The 18,501-nt window shown below is 41.4% G+C and overlaps 1 protein-coding gene across 2 annotated transcripts in view; it reads left to right on the top strand.

The window, feature by feature from the left end:
• Positions 1 to 18,501, top strand: part of SNX24 (sorting nexin 24) — a 162,834-nt gene that overhangs the window by 82,055 nt on the left and 62,278 nt on the right. The window contains exons 2-3 of one of the 2 annotated variants that reach the window (XM_004267427.3): positions 3,514 to 3,597; positions 18,105 to 18,209. In XM_004267427.3, the coding sequence (XP_004267475.1) occupies positions 3,514 to 3,597; positions 18,105 to 18,209 (189 nt within the window). The remainder of the gene's footprint in view (positions 1 to 3,513; positions 3,598 to 18,104; positions 18,210 to 18,501) is intronic. The other variant, XM_033423726.2, reaches the window with a different exon arrangement.

Raw genomic sequence — 18,501 nt, 5'->3', positions numbered from 1 at the left:
ACTAAAAGAGCTTTTAGTCTACGTTACTTTAGCTCCACTCCTGAGACAAGACCCTTCTGAATTCTCTAAGGAACACTTCATGAATTAAGAGGTTTTCTACCCTGGCTTTTGGGAACAGGCACTGTGCCCAGGTGTCTAAGCTCTGAGCGCTGTTCTCTCTAATCTCTTCTTGTCCTTGGGTAGTTTCCCCAGTCTTACGTGCTGCTGAGGATTCAGCTGAATGCTGGAGGGAGACCTCTGACAGGTCTCAGGAGTTCCGTTTGTGTGCAACTCACTCCTCTCCAAAACTCTCCCCCGGGAACTTGAATTGCTATGGCTTTCCCTCACTCTCCCCTCCCTGTCCTTGACTCAGGAGGCCTCATGGCTCTGCCTGGGGTAACCTTAGGGCTCACTCTGCTTGTTTCCCATCTCTCACTGTCATTCATTTCCTCATGTCCAATGTCTTAAGAGTCACTTTCCCCACGTACTTGTCCAGTTTTTTAGTTGTTTCAAGTGGGAGGGTTACTGCTCCCTGTTACTCTTTCTTGGCCAGAAGTGGATATCACCCTGCTCTAGGCTCTACCTTAAATTAAAAAAAAAAAATTAAAAAAAGGATAAAAACAAATAGCCCTTGTCCACCCACTCCCGGTCTGAAATTCCAGAGGCAGCCACATTCAACTCTCATTACACGTTCTCCTGGTGTCCCTCTAGATTTTGTACCTCTCACTGCCCCTCTGTTCAGAGAGGCCTCCTCTTACCACAGTCTAAAACAGCACCCTTGTCTAGCTCTGTCTCATCACTCTGCTGTATTCTTTTTTTTTTTTTTTTTTTTGCGGTATGCGGGCCTCTCACTGTTGTGGCCTCTCCCGTTGCGGAGCACAGGCTCCGGACGCGCAGGCTCAGCGGCCATGGCTCACGGGCCCAGCCGCTCCGCGGCATGTGGGATCTTTCCGGACCGGGGCACGAACCCGTGTCCCCTGCATCGGCAGGCGGACTCTCAACCACTGCGCCACCAGGGAAGCCCCTCTGCTGTATTCTTCACTGCACTTTTTGTGTTTCAACTTTACCATATTTGTTTATATGTTTATGATTGGCCTTCCTCACTAGAAAGGATGTGTGCTCCATGAAGACACGAAGACTGGGCTTTTCTCTGTTTTCTTCTCTGCTGAATCCTCAGAGCCTAGAACAACTAACTCCTGGGCACATTGTAGTCCCTTAGTAAATATCTGTTAAATAATTAAATGAATGAATGCCAGATACTGTGCTACGTGTTTTCCAAATATCATCCTTTGCTGCCCCCACCTTAGAGGTAGATAACAAGTACTAGGAGCTTGCCAGGAAAGCCAAGAAAGACGAGAGTTTTCCTGGCAGCCGGGAAAACACGTATCAGAAACTATAAAAAAAAAAAGTCTGGTATGGAATTTAGGAACATAAGATTTATTAAACTGACTCCATTTCTTGCTTCATTCATATTGTCATGGAAATTCTGATTAACCAACTTCCTTTCCAAGGTGTTTTCCCAGAATTTAAAAGAAAAAAGTCTTAACAGTATTAGGTATATTGTGCATTTTAAAAATGGCAACATAATAAAAATATTAGAATTAAAATTTATCACATACTTTTCCCTATGTGTGCACGTGTGCGTATTTATAATACTTCCCCCCACCCCCGCACCCAAAGTGAATTTAGCGATTGTGAAAAGTAACTGTGGACCTTGGTAATGGAGCCGTCTGGTCGATAGAAGGGATGACATTCCATGAGACAGCTGCTGTGTAATGTGTCTTATCCGTGGCTTTCAGGAGGGGGCACCTGAGGGGCAACCTAGTAGGTTGAACCTTACTGAGTCTTCAGCTTTCTTCTCCTTCTGTGGATTCTTCAGCAGACGTGCCAATTAAAGTGATGGTTTTTGTGATGAAGCCTCAAGTAACTGGACTCAAAACGTAACTTCATTTTATTTCACATAGCTCAGCAGTTGGAAACTACTTTCATTGCTCCCACATTGTCCTGATTTAAATCTGGGACCTGACACTAAAAAGGGGGCTCTGTATGCTATTAAACAAGCCCCCAAGTTGAAGCTGTGTTTCTTTTGTTGGTGTTTCTCAGGGTGCTTTCCTCATTGTATTCCTGGCTTTGAATGGTCTTTGCAGAAGAATAATTTTCTTTAGTGAACTAGTAAACAAAATTTTTTTCTAAAAAATAATGTACGTATATCCGAGAGTTTGAAGCATATGCATATGTTTTTAGAAGAAAATATTTTCACTAATTCACCAAAGTATTTTTTAGGGGGATTTCTTGGGGGAAAAAAACAGTTGATTAAATTGATAGAAATTTACCACTTTAATAAAAGCAGGTTTCTTAAACTGAGTCATGGAACAGAAGATTTTGTTTCTAATTGGAAGGAGTGCAAAAATATGAACACATTTTATGTTTGATGATATAGTTTCTGGCTTTCCAAAAAAGTCACATTTACATATAAGGCAGAAATATAGAGCCATAGAGATCTATTTTCATAATGAAGGTGTGTGACCTCATATCTCATATTCTAACTTTAAGTAGCTCTTTTTAGGGCTAAAGTAAGCCTGCTTTTAACACTCTTCAGTGTCACATGACCTCAACTTTAGTTTCGTTTTCTTCAGAAGGGCAATTGAAATGGGAACCCAGGCTTACTAAGTCATGGAACAATTCCGCTTCATCTTGGTGATGACAAACTCTCGCTCAGCAAAGCAGGAGTCAAAGACAAACTCTAGGAAATAACAGAGCACCTTCTCTTCAGCTCCTGTCAAGCAGCCTTCCCCCACCCACTTTAACATCGTGTTCTCATGAGCATTTCATAATATTCCTCATCCCTTGTTCCCCGTCTTGACCCACTGACCTAAGAATCAAGAAAGTGTCATGTTAGTGCCTACTAATTAGTGCACCCAGAGAGCCTTTTCATCTGGCCTTTCAACCTCCTGGAGGTGGGAGCACAAGCTGTCACTCGTATCACGCAGGGAAAATGAACCTTTACTACATTTTCCCTGTTTTGCAAACAGCAGAATTAGCCAGCTGAGGCGAGATGAATATGCAGGTTAGGAAGAAATTAACCTAAAAGGCACTACTGTTTGCATTATTGTCTTAGAGATGACACAGCACTGCCCGCATTGAAATACCCATAACGCAATGCTGTGGGCCTGCGATTTTTGCCAGACTGTCGCTGTGGCATCGCACTTGTATTTCAATGCCGTCATATGCATTTGGTGAAGTAATTTTAGGAGAGAAGTGTTCTCTGATTAAAAAGTTAAGGAGCATTTTAAGGTATTTAAGTTGCCACTGTTTTTAGACACGTTTGTGGGGATACTGCCGTTTGTTAGTGAGCATTTGGCTCCAGGGCTCATTAATCAGTGCTGTTGGGCCAGGGTCTCCTGAGCCTTCTGGGTTTTGGGAGATCAGCTACTGTAATTAAAGGGATGAAATATATCATGGTCACAAACTTACCACATCAGACAATTGAGGGTTTGGAACTGGTGGAATTAATCTTTTTTATTTTTTTCTTAGGTGTTTAAGATAGAAGTGCTAATGAATGGAAGAAAACATTTTGTTGAAAAAAGGTACAGCGAATTTCATGCCCTGCACAAAAAGGTAACTTCGCTCCCCCCCCCTTTTCTCTATAAGGCAGATGGTGTAACACTAAGCCTGCTTTCTGTGGTTCCTAAGAGCTTTAATAGTTCTTGGAACAGGTTGACTTCTTTTATCACGAAGTAAATTTCCTTTTAAAATAAATTGTTCCGTCCTTTCAAGGTGTGCTTTCTGAGTAGGTGGGTTTTCTGTTAAGATCTTTTGCATAAATAGATGTGTGACAGCAAGCTGTTTATATTATACTGTGCTGGGTATTGTAGGTTCAGAAAGAATAAGACCCAGACCCTATTTTATCCATAAAATACACTTAATGTGTTTTACACAAAGGAAAAAAAAAAAAGAAATGAACATTTTACAGGAAGAAATTTATTAAAATCAACTTATACTTACATATACATGGAAAAAAATATACATGTCACATGTATTCAAGGACTGTTTGGGGATCATGTAAAGGGGGATCATAGCTTCTTTTGAATTATAAAGGCCGTCTACAAGCCTGGTGTTTCAGTTCTCAGATCCCTTTCATTAAAAGCCTTTGATAAAAGAAACAAGAAGGCAAAAGGAATAGCTGAGTTTTGGGAGACATGGTCAGTAAAGAATAGAAGAGGGAATAATTTTTATTTTCTACCAAAATTTAATGTTTTGAAGGTTATAAATTAGTGTTGAGGTGATGAAATTACCTTAATAACTAGAAATAACCTCATGAAATTGCCTAGAAAATCACCACATGAGTTAATGCAGTTTTACCATTTTTTCTTTTGTATACATATATATTCATATCTGTGTGTGTGTGTATATATATATATATATATATATATATATACTTCCTATATATGAATATATATATTTATACACACACATATATAAAATGTATGGCACGGTTCAGTTTCTTCACTTTTGTTACTTTGTTAGGTAAGAAGTTAGTGGAAAGATACTGAGTAAGTATGTTCAGAAAGAATCTATTCTTTTAACTTCCTTAAGGACCGCTTAAATTTTCTGGAAAATGTCAGTGCATAAATGATGTGATAGTGTGCTTACTCTGTATTAAAAGCTCTGTAGCTAAAATTAAAATTTCTTACTTTTTGGTAGTCAGGAGAATAGAGTATTGAGTAAAAACTTTCACAGGTTATATTGAGAAGTGAGTGAGCCTCTATCCCTCTGTTTTCTTTTGAAGAGGAGCTGTCAGTTATCTGTACACTTTTCCATTAGGATGGCAAGGGATAATTTACCTTGAATTTTTCAGTTAACATTGTGTTACATCCAGGTTTACTTCCAAAAGAAGCAACACAGGTGAAATACAGATTTAGGCTGGGTGTTGCCAGCTGACTTTACAAAAGCCCTACCCCTCAACCCGGAGCCTCAAAGAGAAACAAACATGGGGTCTGGGTCTCACGTCCTTCTCAAGAATTTCTGGCTTTGTTCACTTGTTTATGGAGGAAACAGATTCTAGAGAGATTTCTGCGGGGTACCTCATGAAATAAGTCTGTACAATGGGATTAAAACCAGAACTCCTCCCCTCCCCAGCCTCTGATGCCAGAGTCTGGACCAGGCAGCCTGTCACATGCAAGCCTCCTTCCTAACCTGCCAGGTCTCCATTACCCCGACACAGCCCAGCTGTCCCCACCAGATACTTGGGGACCAACTCCACACGAGGCACAGCTGGGTGACTGCCAATTAGGCCCGCCCTGAGCAAGAGGCTGCCCATGCTTCTTACGAGTGGAGGGTGACTCACTCTGCTCTCTTTTCTAGTACGATTTATTTTCTTCTGCAGAAGAGGACCCTTTCCCCAGTGATTACAGGCAGTTCTTAGATTCTCACAGTCAAAAAAGATTTCTAGATTTTCTAGGACTCTTCTCTCAACTTCTGCAATTTTGTTAATAATTTTAGCTATTCTTAAAATTATATCAAGTCTATTAGAATTAAGAGAGTAGAAATTCTCAGACCTCTCAATTTTGCATGTTTTTGGCAGCCTCGTTAAAACATCCTTACAGGGACTTAGAGAAAAAAATAACATTGTGGGGCAGAGTTTTAGTTGGCAGACACTAAATCTTGTGTGTTATAGAGCAGAAAGGGGCTTCTAGAAGTCCCCTTTATTTGTCCCATTTGATAATTGTATTAGATTTGATGAAAAGGTAACTTATTATAAAAGACAATTAAGTACAAATAATGGCAGGGTGTAAAAATAAACATAAATCTGTAACCTTGACTGTAAAGTTGTGTGTTAAGGAGGATTGAAATGGGCAAAAAAATTAATCAGAATATACAAGCTTTAGTGATTACTGCTGCCACCTTCTACAACTTTATCCTTTTATTAGAATTTTGGTACCCTAGTTTCCATTTTTGAATTTTGTGATGTGCTTTGAATGTTCTGTTTTTACATGAAATACCTTCCCTTTAAATTCAAGTTAAATCTATTCCTGTTTAATTTTTTTGAATATTCAGTTATTTCTGCAGTGGATGCCATTTGCTCTGTTGTCAGTGTCCTGTTTTCCCTTACACTTTATATTACACTTGTTAAAGTTTTTAGTCAATGTCCCCAAGTTAATTCTAAAATCATATAGGAACTATTAATAAGTGCTTTGTACCTTTAGAGTAGTAGTTGCATGGCTCATCTCCATATACCACAAACACACAAAAATGCCTCCTGGCTTGTTGTCAGGCTCATTTTGAGGCAGAAACTAAAACCATTACCCATTTGACAGTTCATCTGGTTGGTTGAAGTTCTTAATGATTACTACTTCTCCCAAACTTTTATAATTTTTGATATTAAAGTATGAAAACAATATTCTCATCCTCTACACTTTTCTTAGGATTCCTTTCTAATTTTTGGAAAAATTCAAGAGTTTTTTTTTTTTTCCTATATGCTTTATTTTCGTCCCCTCAAGTAAGTTTAGTTTTTTAGATTATAAAGCTAAATCTTGCAGAAAGTTTGGGAACAGGAGAAATAACTCCTTGTTACCAACATATATTTCTGCTATGCTAATACAATTGCTGTTTTCCTTCTTTTCTTGCTGTTTTTTTTTTTTTTTTTTTTGCGTTACGTGGGCCTCTCACTGTTGTGGCCTCTCCCGTTGCGGAGCACAGGCTCCGGACGCGCAGGCTCAGCGGCCATGGCTCACGGGCCCAGCCGCTCCGCGGCATGTGGGATCCTCCCGGACCGGGACACAAACCCGCTTCCCCTGCATCGGCAGGCGGACTCTCAACCACTGCGCCGCCAGGGAAGCCCTCTTGCATTTTTTAATGGAACAAATGCCGCTGTGCTAGTGGGGTTCCTTCATGGTGATAATTATGGTGTAGAAGTTAAGTGTGGAAGCTCTGGCAGCAGAATGTTCCTGAGCCTGCCTTTACCTCTTAAGTCCGTGGAGCAAGTTGAGTGATCTTTCTGTGCCTCCGGTTCCCCCGTTTTAATATGGGAACAGTGAATGTGCTAACTTCACAAGACTGTTTTCCAGACTAAACGAAATCGTGTGCATTGCATGGTCAACTTCTAATGATTGATAGCCTTCATTACATATAACTTTTTTTTTCCATTTTCAAGACTGTTTCCTTTAAGCTAGATTACAAAAGAAGCATTCTCTGTTAAAGGGTATAGATATTTTTACAGCTCCAGTTATATATTACCAAATTACTTTTTTCCAAAATGGTTATAGCAGATTTGTAATGCAACCAGCAAGCATGAAAGTATCTCACCAGCTTTGCATATTACCCCCCCAATGATACGTATTTAGCAGGCGATATATGTTGCCTTTTTGCTCTTTTCATTGGTATTTCTTAAGCTTATGATTGTAGCCCCTCTATTTGGAATTCTCTTTATGTGCTGTCCCATTTTTCTGCTAGGGTCTCTGGTTTTGATCATTAGTTTGCATGGCCTATTAATAAAATACTAGCCGCTTGATGAAGCTGTTTTTCACCATGGACTTTTTAAATTTTGGCTATGATATTTATTTTAATTTTCAAAAGTTTTACCTTTTTATGGTCTCTAATATGTCAGTTTCACCCTTTCAGACTATGTGTAAGATTAGTTTTTCTTCCAGAGCTCTGGAAGTATTCGATTTCACTTTCTTTTAGTTTTTCTGGATTGGTACTTTTTGAAGTGTGAACTTTGGGTGACCTGAAGCCGAACAGTATTTATTAAATTGCAGATTCCTGGGCACCACCAGGCATGCTGAATCAGAATCTTTGTGATAGAGCCCAGTAATCAGCATCCCAGGTGATCTTAATGCCTGTTGAAGTTTGAGAATTCCTATTTGTGTCGTTATATTTTTAAAGGCATCTCTTAGACACAACCCTCCCTACCTCCCCCTGCATCACACACTGAAGCCACAAGGTGTGAGACCTTGGAAGTCTTTCCTACCTTTCTCTTATCTTTCACTTCCAGGGTGTCAGCAAGTCCTGTTGATTCATTCTTCCAAACTTCTGTAATAAGCACCATTTAATTTTTCATTTTGTACTCCTACCATCTCAATCTAGAGTCTTGCTACTTTATGTAAGTATTTCTTTAACTGTTTCTCATCCTTGTCTTCTTATTCATCCTCCGCTGCAGGCAATTTTCCTAGAGCACTATTTTCATCTTCATTTTATTGGTCAAAAACCTTGAAATGTGTCTGTATTATCTACCAAATCATGGACATTGACTTTTGAGACCAATAGTCTTAAACTGTGCATTAGTTTTCTATTACTGTTGTAACAAATCATCACAGACTTAGTGGCTTAAGACAACACACATTTGTAATCTTACTCTAAACGTGTCGGCAGGACTATGTTCCTTCTGGGGGGCTTTAGGAGAGAATCAGTTTCCTTGCCTTTTCCAGCTTCTAGAGGCTGCCACCTTTCTTGGCTCATCACCTTCTTTTGTCTTCAGAGCCAGCAGCCACATCACTCCAACTTCTGTTTCCATCGTCACATCTCCTGTCATCACATCTCCTCTCTCTGACTTGGTCACCTCTGCCTCCGCCTTGAGATTACATCGGGCCTACCTGGATAATCCAGGATAATCTTCCCATTTCAAGATACTTGATTTAATCACACCTGTAAGGCAGTGCGTTCACAGGTTCCGAGGCTGACGATGTTGACATCTTTGGGAGGACCATGATTTTGTCTACCACAAACCCCTTTACTGGCCAGCCTTAGTTTCTCACTGCTTCTCCCAAGAAAAAGTTAGTGGCAGCCAAGCCAGTCTTCCCTGTCACCCCCGTATATGAAAATCACTGCCTCTCTGTCTTTGCCATGCTGAATGTCCTTCCCTCTGTGTTCTCATCTATTCAAACAAAACTAAAACGTTTCAGGTTCTTCTTTCAAGCGATTTTCTTTTATTCCTTCATCTCTTTGTTCTTGGAACTCCTTTTCCATTTAGGAGGTTTCTACTTAAATTTAAAACGTCTGAGATAATTAAAACTCAGTTATCCCTAAGCTTTGTGTAACTAGAAGATATATTTTAAAAAACTAGGGACGATGTCCTTAACTAGACTTTTCCTGGTGATCATTTTGTATTGTATAGAAATATCAAGTCACTGCCAGGAACTAACATAGTGTTGTAGGTCAATTACACTTCAAAAACAAACAAACTCATAGAAAAAGAGATCAAATGTGTGGTTACCAGAGTCCGGGGGGGGGGTAGAGGGAGGTGGAATTGAATAAAGGCAGTTAAAAGACACAAACTTACAGTTATAAGATAAATAAGTACTAGGGATATAATGTACAACATGATAAATATAATCAACACTGCCGTACATTATATATGAAAGTTAAGAGAGTAAATCCTAAGAGTTCTCATCACAAGGAAAAAGATTTTTTTCTTTTTCTTTAATTTTGTATCTATAGACGAGACAATGGATATTCATTAAACTTACTGTGGCAATCGTTTCATGATGTATGTAAGTAAAATCGTTACGCTGCACACCTTAAACTTACGCAGTGCTGTATGTCACTTATAGCTCAATAAAACTAGAAGGAAATAAATAAATAAAGTAGGGACCACGTCTTATTTTTTGTACCTTCCTCACTGTCTGTTAGTGTTGGGCACTTATTAGGCGTTAAATAAGTATTTGGCAAATGGGATATTTGGAGAATATTATGCATTTTTATGAATTGCTGGAGGAATGCTTTGGTCAGCAAGAACAGTTTCTACTGTGGGAGTTTAGTTCACTGTGAGTCTAACCCCAGGTTACACTTGCCCCTGTTTCGTAGCTCTGCCAGTACAGGGTGGGAAAACACCACCACCATACTGAAACCAGAACAGACCCCCACCCTGTTCTTCTCTGGTCACTCTCAGCAGGGTATTTAAAAAAAAAAATAAAGTTATAGGGTGCTCTCCTCACGGCTCAGGCCCAGGCTGTGACAGGGTAAGAGCTTTCTCTGTGACCCCCTGCCCTGCACCACAGGCTGCGCCCCGCTACAGCCAGGTAACTTGCACCGTCAATGGGGGTCCTGGAAAGCAGCTTCCGTCCCGAGGCCCCAGTCCCCGGTGTGGAGAGGAAAGCCTTCCCTGCATGGCAGACTGCTGAGCCCAGTCTGCATTGCCTTCCCAGCTGTCAGTTCCAGCCCAGCCTTTTATTCACAAAAGTTTCAGGGAAATATGGTGCTGGTTCATTCCTAAATGAATGAGTTCTTGTGACTGCCTACTTTTGGCCTGAGTAGACTATTGCATTCTCATATTTAATTTAACGAAGTCCACATTTCAGAAAAACCAAAAAACTGCTGTATGGGGCTAAACCTGGGGTACAGCACCTCGTGAAGTGTCTCTAAAGGGAACCCTGAGGAGGTAGGGTGACAACATGGAATAAAAGATTGAATGCTCCCCCAAGTGTCCCCCACGTCTTCCCTTAACCTTTTTTCCCTTTTTCATCTTTTTATTCACGTGCTTGGGAAAAGTATTTCTGTTCCTTTCGGTGGAAAATGGTTGCTATCACCAACGTATATGCAGCAGGTCTTTACGGAGTAAGTTCTGTGTCAGCTCCTCTAACAGTATGAGAAGGGAAGGGAGTGGTCATGCCAGGCAGAGGGGATTGTGTTTGTGGTATCGTGGAATCTGGTCACTATCTGTGGGGATCAGAAAGGCCATTTGGCTGGACGCAGCCTGGACGCAGTTAATCATCGGATGGAGTGGCAGAGGGGTATTTATCTTGTAAGCAGCTGAGCCCTCCTGGACACATACTGTCTTGGGTCTGTCTCTCCTCATCTAGAGCCCTTCATCACTCACCTACAAACGCTGTCACCGAGCCCAGCAGCTATGATGATCGGCTTCCTCAGTACTTCTGACATAAATAAAAAGGAAAAATCTTTTCAGTACTATATCTTCAAGAATTTTTATAAGAAGGAGAGAAGGACAGATAATGGAGTTGATTTTCTATTCTGAAATGTAAGGAATGTTGTGGTTCAGTAGTGTTAAAGAAGTTTCTTTTTGTTTAAAGTGAAACTTGATAAGCTTTTTACCTCCAAGTAATTAGCATTTTCTGGCTTTGTTCTTGTTTGAGAAATACCTCAAATAGTGTGGAGATGAGATATGTATTTATTACCTTACAGATAATCATAAATTACTCCTCTCTCTCTCTCTCTCCCCTCCCCCAATACTGAATCAGTCTCATCAATAAATTAATATATTATAGTATTTCCCATTGAATGAAATAGAACTCATCTTTGACCCCATGCTTCCCTCCCATGTTCACCCCCTTGCTCTCCTCTCTCAGTATAATTCCTGGGAAGAGGAGCCTCTGCCTTCCCGCTTCCCGCTCTTCTTTACCCAGTGTCTTTGACTTTGCAGGATCGCTCTGCACAGTCTGATCATGCCCCTTCTAGAAACACTTCCCTGACCCAACTTACCATTTCACCGCCTCCTCACTGTTTGCCCTGCCTCTCTTCCCTGCCCCTCAGAGTTGGATGTCTCAGGCCGTGGACTTTGTATTAGTTTTCTCCTGCAGGGTAACAGATTGCCACAAATATAGCAGCTTTAACCACACAAATGTGTTACTTCAGTGTCCCCGTGGGTCAGGAGTCAGGGCACAGGTTAGCTGGCTTCTCTGCTCAGAGTCTCATCGGGCTGAAATCAGGTGTTGCCAAGACTGTGATCTCATCTGAGGCTCGGGGTCCTCTTCACGTTGTCATGTCCTCATTTGGGTAGAATTCAGTTCCTTGCAGTCATAGGACTGAGGTCCACTGTTTTCTTGGTGACGGTTAGCCAGAGGTGGTTCTCCCCTCCTCGAGGCCACCCTCAGGTCCTAGCCATGTGGCCTTGTCATAACACACAGCTCACTTCTTCAAAGCCAGCAGTCCGCTGGGACTGGGTTTCATAAAGTGGGACCTGATCAAGGGATTGCCTGTCTCGTTGTGTAATGTAACCCAGTCAAAGGAGTGACTATCTCACCACATTCACAGGTCCTATCCAGACCCAAGGGAAGGAATTTTATAGGCATGTGCACCACGAGGCAGCATCTTGAGAGCTTCTCAGGATTATGCCCCTCACAGACCTTTTCCTCCATCTGTACCGAACTCCCAATGTCGTGGCCTCTAGTTCCGTGGCTCTCAATACCACTTAGATATTCTCACTCCCAGTTTACAGACTCATATACAACTGCCTGCAAATTATCTCCACTTGGTTGCCTGTTGGGCATCTCTGACTTGAAATCACCAAAACGGAACAATTGATTCCTCTGTGTCAGGATTATCTTTGGTTGGATATAATAGAAACTTGACTAGGTCCCTTAAACAAGTGAGAGATTAATAATTCTCACATTGCGGCTTCCCTGGTGGCACAGTGGTTGAGAGTCCGCCTGCTGATGCAGGGGACACGGGTTCGTGCCCCGGTCCGGGAAGATCCCACATGCCGTGGAGTGGCTGGGCACGTGAGCCATGGCCGCTGAGCCTGTGCGTCCGGAGCCTGTGTTCCACAACAGGAGAGGCCACAACAAGTGAGAGGCCCGCGTACCGCAAAAAATAAAAAATAAAACTAATTCTCACATTTACAAGAAAACTAAAAGCAGGCAGTCCAAGTTGATGTATCGATTCTGTAATATCTATGTTCCAGGCTCCTTTTATCTTTCCACTTCACCATCTTTACTTTAACATGTGACTTTCACCCTCTGGTTACAACATAGCTGCTGTCCCTCCAGGCATTGTTTCCACATTTCTGGCAGAAAGAAGAGCCAGTTTCTCTTTTTCAGGAAAACAGGAGCCCAACCCAGTGGACTTAAACTGCATTTCATTAACAACTCTGTCATATTATAAAGGATCCTGGGAAATCAAGATTTTTTTGCTTAGCATTTTGGCCCTCTGAATGACACTGGTGTTTTTTTGCTTGTTTTGTTTTGTTTTATTTTACAAGAAGAAGAAGGGAGTGAATATTGGATAGGCAGCTTGCAGTATCAGCCATATCCCCACTGTGGTATTCCATTTTGCTGCAGGTGACGCTAGAACTAAAATAATGGTGACCTTAACAGTGAGATACACGTTTATTTCTCTCTCACATAAATATCTAAGGCCGGTGTGGCAGTTTCATGGGCCTCAGGGACCCAGGCTTTCCTCTTGTGGTTTCCCTCTTCTCAACACAAGGCTTCCATCTCATGGTGGAAGGTGACTGCTCCAGGTCTAGCCGTTACATGGGCAAGTCAGCCGGCAGGAAGGAGGAAAGGAAAGAAGGAACAGTCCTTCCCTTTAAGAACACTTCCTGAAAGTTGCACAGACATGTCTGTTTACTTGCCTTTGTCCAGAATTCAGTCATACAGCCACACATAGCTTCCAGGGAGATTGGGAGATGTGTTCTTTATTCTGGGCAATCATGTACTTAGCTCAAAATTAGGAGTTCTGTTCTACAGAAGAGAGGGACGGTGGATTTGGGGAGATAACTAATGTTCTCTGCCACCTAGTCTAAACCTGGCATTCCTACCACCTTTCATAAACAGGGCGCTGCCAGCTGAGGTCAAAGACCTGAAACAGTCAAAGTCTTGGGGTCATTCTATCACCTCCACTTTTCACCTACTCTGCAGCCTTCTGCTTCTCCCCACCTCCACTGCCACGACCATAGTCCACGTCACCGTCGTCTTTTGCCTGGACTCCTACAGGAGCTGCTGACTGGTCTCCCTGCTTTGATTCCACCCCCTTACAGTCCATCTTGTTCATAGAATCTAGCACGAGCTCTTTGAAGTAAAAATTTTATCAGATCATTCCCTTGCTTAAGACATTCAGTTTGCTTCCCATGTAAAATGATAAGCAAATTCCCTCTGCGGCCTGCAAGGCCCTACAGTGTCTGATGCTGCACCTCTCTGAACCGTCTCCTCCTTGCTGAGTTTGGAACACCAGGCTCGGCCCTCCCTTTCCATTGCTGCCTCTGCTGCAGTGGCCCTTCTCCAGCTCCTAACCGTGGCTCCCTCCCAGCATGATTCAGGTGGTTCCTGAGACATTCTCACCTCACACAGTCATTTCCCCAGCTGCCCCCCAGCTCACACCCCCGTCTGTTACTCTCTGCCCTCACCCTGTTTTATTAACATGTTTATTGTTTTTTTTGTCCATTTCCCGGTATGCCAGCCCCATGAAGGCAGGAGTGTCCCTAACACATAGGAGGAGCTTGGTGTCTTCTGTTCCATGACCTTCCTCAGGGGCGCTTTGTTTACCCTAGAACTTATTTTTTCTGACAGACAAAAGAATAATGTACTTTAACGAATCCTAAATTTATCCATCTTCTCCATACTCTCTGCTACATGGAATCCACCTTCTTCCTGGAGGTTTTTGTTTTAACCTAGACTGATAGTTCTCTAGGCCTGCTGTGTTCAGCTGCCCTTGGGTTTCCCTTCCCCATGCTGATGGGGAAGAGCTATGAGTCCTGATCCTATTTTTCCTCTTTGTTGGTTTAATTTCTCAGTTTTCCGGAATTACATGCTCAAATTTGGGTAAAAGAAGGCACGGGAGGTAAACTTTCTCTCACACTTAATTGATGAGATTCTGGTTATAAAAATCCATGTCAAATTGGATCTTTGGAGCATTGATCTTCTAGCATCCATTGTTGCTGGTGACAAGTCAGTTGCCAATACAGTTCTGCTTCCTTTGTTTGCCAACTAATGTTTTTCCCTCTGTCTTCTCTCTGTCCTCAATATTCTGAAATCTCAACTGATAAATGTCAGTAAACGTGGATCCTTTTTTATACATTATGCTGGTACTCAATAGGTCCTTAATCTGAAGACATATATTAGGTCCTATAAAAATTGCTTTTCTTTGAAAATGTCTTCTATTCTTTATGAAAGGCTTATTACTTTCATATTAAATCTCCTAGATTAATCCGATATGTGTTTTATCTTTTCACCTACCCTTTCTCTCATTTTGTTTATTCTACACTTTGAGAGACTTCCATCATTTTATATTCTACCTCTTTTAACTTATTTCTCTGTCATGTTTTTTTAATTTCTGTCATCTCTTTCTTCTTCTCTGATGGTTTCTTTTTCATAGCAACCTGTTCTTGGGTTTTTTAAAAACCTGTTCTTGTTTTATAGAAGCAATATCTTCTCAAATCTCCCTGCGGATATTAAAGATCTCTTCTGTTATTTGATTTCTCTCTTTCCTTTGGGATTAGTTGTTCCATTTGTTTTTCTTGTCCTTTCTGTTTCATAGTGCTGGCTTTCCTATGAAAGTGATCTTTGATTGCCCATCCAGTTATTCCGGGTATTTGTCACTGGTCCCTCTGCTTTGGGTACATAAGTCTAGTACCTCTGTAGGGTGTGTCAACTTAAGGGCTTCATTATAGGGAATGAGGGTAGAGAGGCAGATATTAAGATATTAGGCTGGGGACCCCATGAAAATCAGAATGACTAGAATGGCAAATACCCTTCTTCAACCCAAACACTTCATTCAGTTTCTTTAGGAGCACTGACCCTTTTTTACTGGGGGAGGGTGTGCATGCTTAGGGATGACACTGGGCTGCTAGTCATCTCTGTGGTCTTTGGCACAGGCTGGGGCATAGACTGATCCCTCTTCCCATTCCCTCCTCCTCTTATGCCAGTCCTGAGCACAGAGCCTCTCAGGCTGCTGAGAAGATTGATGTCCAGACCCTCTGTAGTCCCTTCCTGATGAGGTCTGGGCTGGGGCTTCCTCTGCTCCAGTGTTTTCTTTAGATCATGCTTCTGCTTTCCGTCTTTTTAGAAAGCTGTTAATCTCTTGCTTGGTGATTGCCCCTTCCTCCCTGCCCTGTTCTCTGTGTTGTTCTGAGGCCTATTCCCTTTGGCCTTTTTCTTTTTCTAATATCTACCAGGACTGAATTCAGGTATATGAAACAGGAAGTCCAAATACCAGTAACCTTAAAAAAAGAGGGAGGGGGCTCTTTTTTTCCCCTTAAAAAGCAAGTCTGGAGGCGGGCAGTCTGGGGTGTTGTGGCAGCTCCAGGCAGTGTGCAGGCACCAAGTCCTTTTCTCTGCTTGCTCATCTGGACACCTGTCTTCCATCCTAAGAGTTTCCTCATGGTGGCAAACGGTCACAGCAGCTCCAGCCATCATAGTCGCATTCTAGGCAGGAAGGGGTGAAAGGGGAGTAGTATAGAAGGTACCAGCTAGCTGAGTCTGTTCCACTTTAAAAGAGATTTTATGGAACGCTTTTCTCAGTGGTTTCTGATTACCTTTGACCTCCGCTCTCTGCAAGGGGGTGTGGGAAATTTAGCTTTTTAAGCTGAATTTAGCTGAATGCAGTATTGTTTCCAATAATTTAGGAGTTTGGTGAGGAAGACAAGGAGGATAGATTTGGGCTTGCAGCTAATAGTTTCACAGTGTTCTGTTAGTGGCGCTTCAGCTATGGAGGGAGAAGGCAAGCATGGGCTTAGCCTAATGTCTTGAGACAAGTGCTCATCTTTGAAATGCACAAAGACCCCTTTTTCATAGTGTACAACAAATTTCAGCTTACATGGTTAATGAAGATATGCTTATGTATGAGAACTTTTTTTATTACAGTTTTAGGTGCTGGGGTTTAGCTGTGTGCATTTTCTTAGAGGTCATTATGCCATTTCTTTGCATGTGTAGTAAAGGAGCAGTCTCAGTTGAGTTTTCCAGCTTTTTACTCAGAGCATTAAAAGTCTTTCCATTTTAGAGGCAGTGTGTTAGCTTCGTCTGTGTTGCCGTTGTAACAAGTTAGCATAAACTTAGTGGCTTAAAACAACAGAAATTTATTATCTTATACCTCTCAAGGTCAGAAATCCAAATTGATTTTCACTGGGCTAAAGTTAAGGTATCAATGGGCTAGAGGAGACAATCCATTCCTTTCCCTTTTCTGGCTTCCATAGGTCAGCGGGGCTCATGACCCTTCCTCCATCACCTAAGCCAGTCATGTAGCATCTTCCAGTCTCTCCCTGACCCTGGTCCTCGTGCCTCCCTCCCGATAAATCAGGATCCTTACGATTACATTGAGCCCACCTGGATAATCTGTGGTAATCTCTCCATTGTAAGACACTTAATTTAATCAGATATATAAAGTACTTGGCCCTGTAAGGTAATATTCACAGATTTAGGCTGCGGATGTGATAGGATGCACCTGTGACAGGCAGCTCTAACTCAACATCCGATAGAATTTTCCTTTATCTATATAGTCCCTTAAGACTGCTGCCCAGGAAGGCTTAGCTGAGAACCGTCACTCAGTTTTCATGAACAAAATTTAGACCTAATGCTTAGGAATTTTGGAAGGATCAGTCTTTTCTTTTTAGAACTTTTTTTTAATAGAACTTTTAAGAAACTCTCCATATGATGTGGTCTAGTTCATATGGCATTTCCAGGGATGATGGTTATAAACAATTGCATTCTGTTTTCCTTTTTTATGTGAAAAATATGTAGAAAGACTTTTCATCAGAAAAGTACTTCTTTGGGCTTCCCTGGTGGCGCAGTGGTTGAGGATCCACCTGCCAGTGCAGGGGACGTGGGTTTGAGCCCTGGTCCGGGAAGATCCCACATGCCCAACTAAGCCCATGTGACAAAACTACTGAGCCTGCACTCTACAGCCTGCGTGCCACAACTACTGAAGCCTGCGCGCCTAGAGCCCGTGCTCTGCAACAAGGGGAGCCACTGCAATGAGAAGCCCAGGCACCACAACAGGGAGTAGCCCCCACTCGCTGCAACAAGAGAAAGCCCAAGCCCAGCAACAAAAGACCCAACGTAGCCAAAAATAAATAAATAAATAAATTTATTAAAAAAAGAAAAGTACTTCTTCCAACTAAAATTTTGTTGTATTAATTGTTTTTGGAAATTATAAACTTCTATACTTCCTTTATAGTTCATTTACTGAACTCTTAATTCTTCAGGAAAAATAATTCCCATCTGAAATGCCAGATGGTGTATAACAATAACAACAACTACCAAAACACAGAACTCTTGTCCTGAAACCTGAACATTTAGGACAGCTAAAGAAAGAATTTTTGATGAAATTTCAGTGTATATATATTTTCCTCTATATTTTTATTGGAGATAGCAGTGGTTCACTTCCTTTTATTAGCTTTTCCCTCAAATAATGTCGTTATAATTAAAACACATTTTCTATGTTTTTTTCTGTCTTTATAGCTTAAGAAATGTATTAAAACTCCAGAAATCCCTTCCAAACATGTTCGGAACTGGGTCCCAAAAGTCTTGGAACAACGACGACAAGGTTTGGAAACGTATTTACAGGTAAGATGTGTTTAGATCCTCAATTAATGTAGCTTAAAGAGTCATATATCTCAATATTTTTTTCTCAGAACTTATGGGTAAGGTACAGAATATATCAAGCAACCAAACATTCTGAGTGACAAGAAAGTTTAAAATTATAAATATGTTGTTGGTTGGTTCTTTTAGCTTTAGTTAAGTTCTATTTAAAATTGGTTATGTGGATTCGGAAAGTGAAAAATTAGTATAAAAGTAAAAAGCGATTCAGAGGGGTCCATTCGTGTTTTTGTTCAGCCCTACAAATTACTTTCTGTTT

This window comes from Orcinus orca, chromosome 3, assembly GCF_937001465.1.
Source record: "Orcinus orca chromosome 3, mOrcOrc1.1, whole genome shotgun sequence".
Taxonomy (NCBI): domain Eukaryota; kingdom Metazoa; phylum Chordata; class Mammalia; order Artiodactyla; family Delphinidae; genus Orcinus; species Orcinus orca.
Note: the sequence above shows the minus strand (reverse complement) of the source record. Positions and strands in the feature narration are given on the sequence as shown.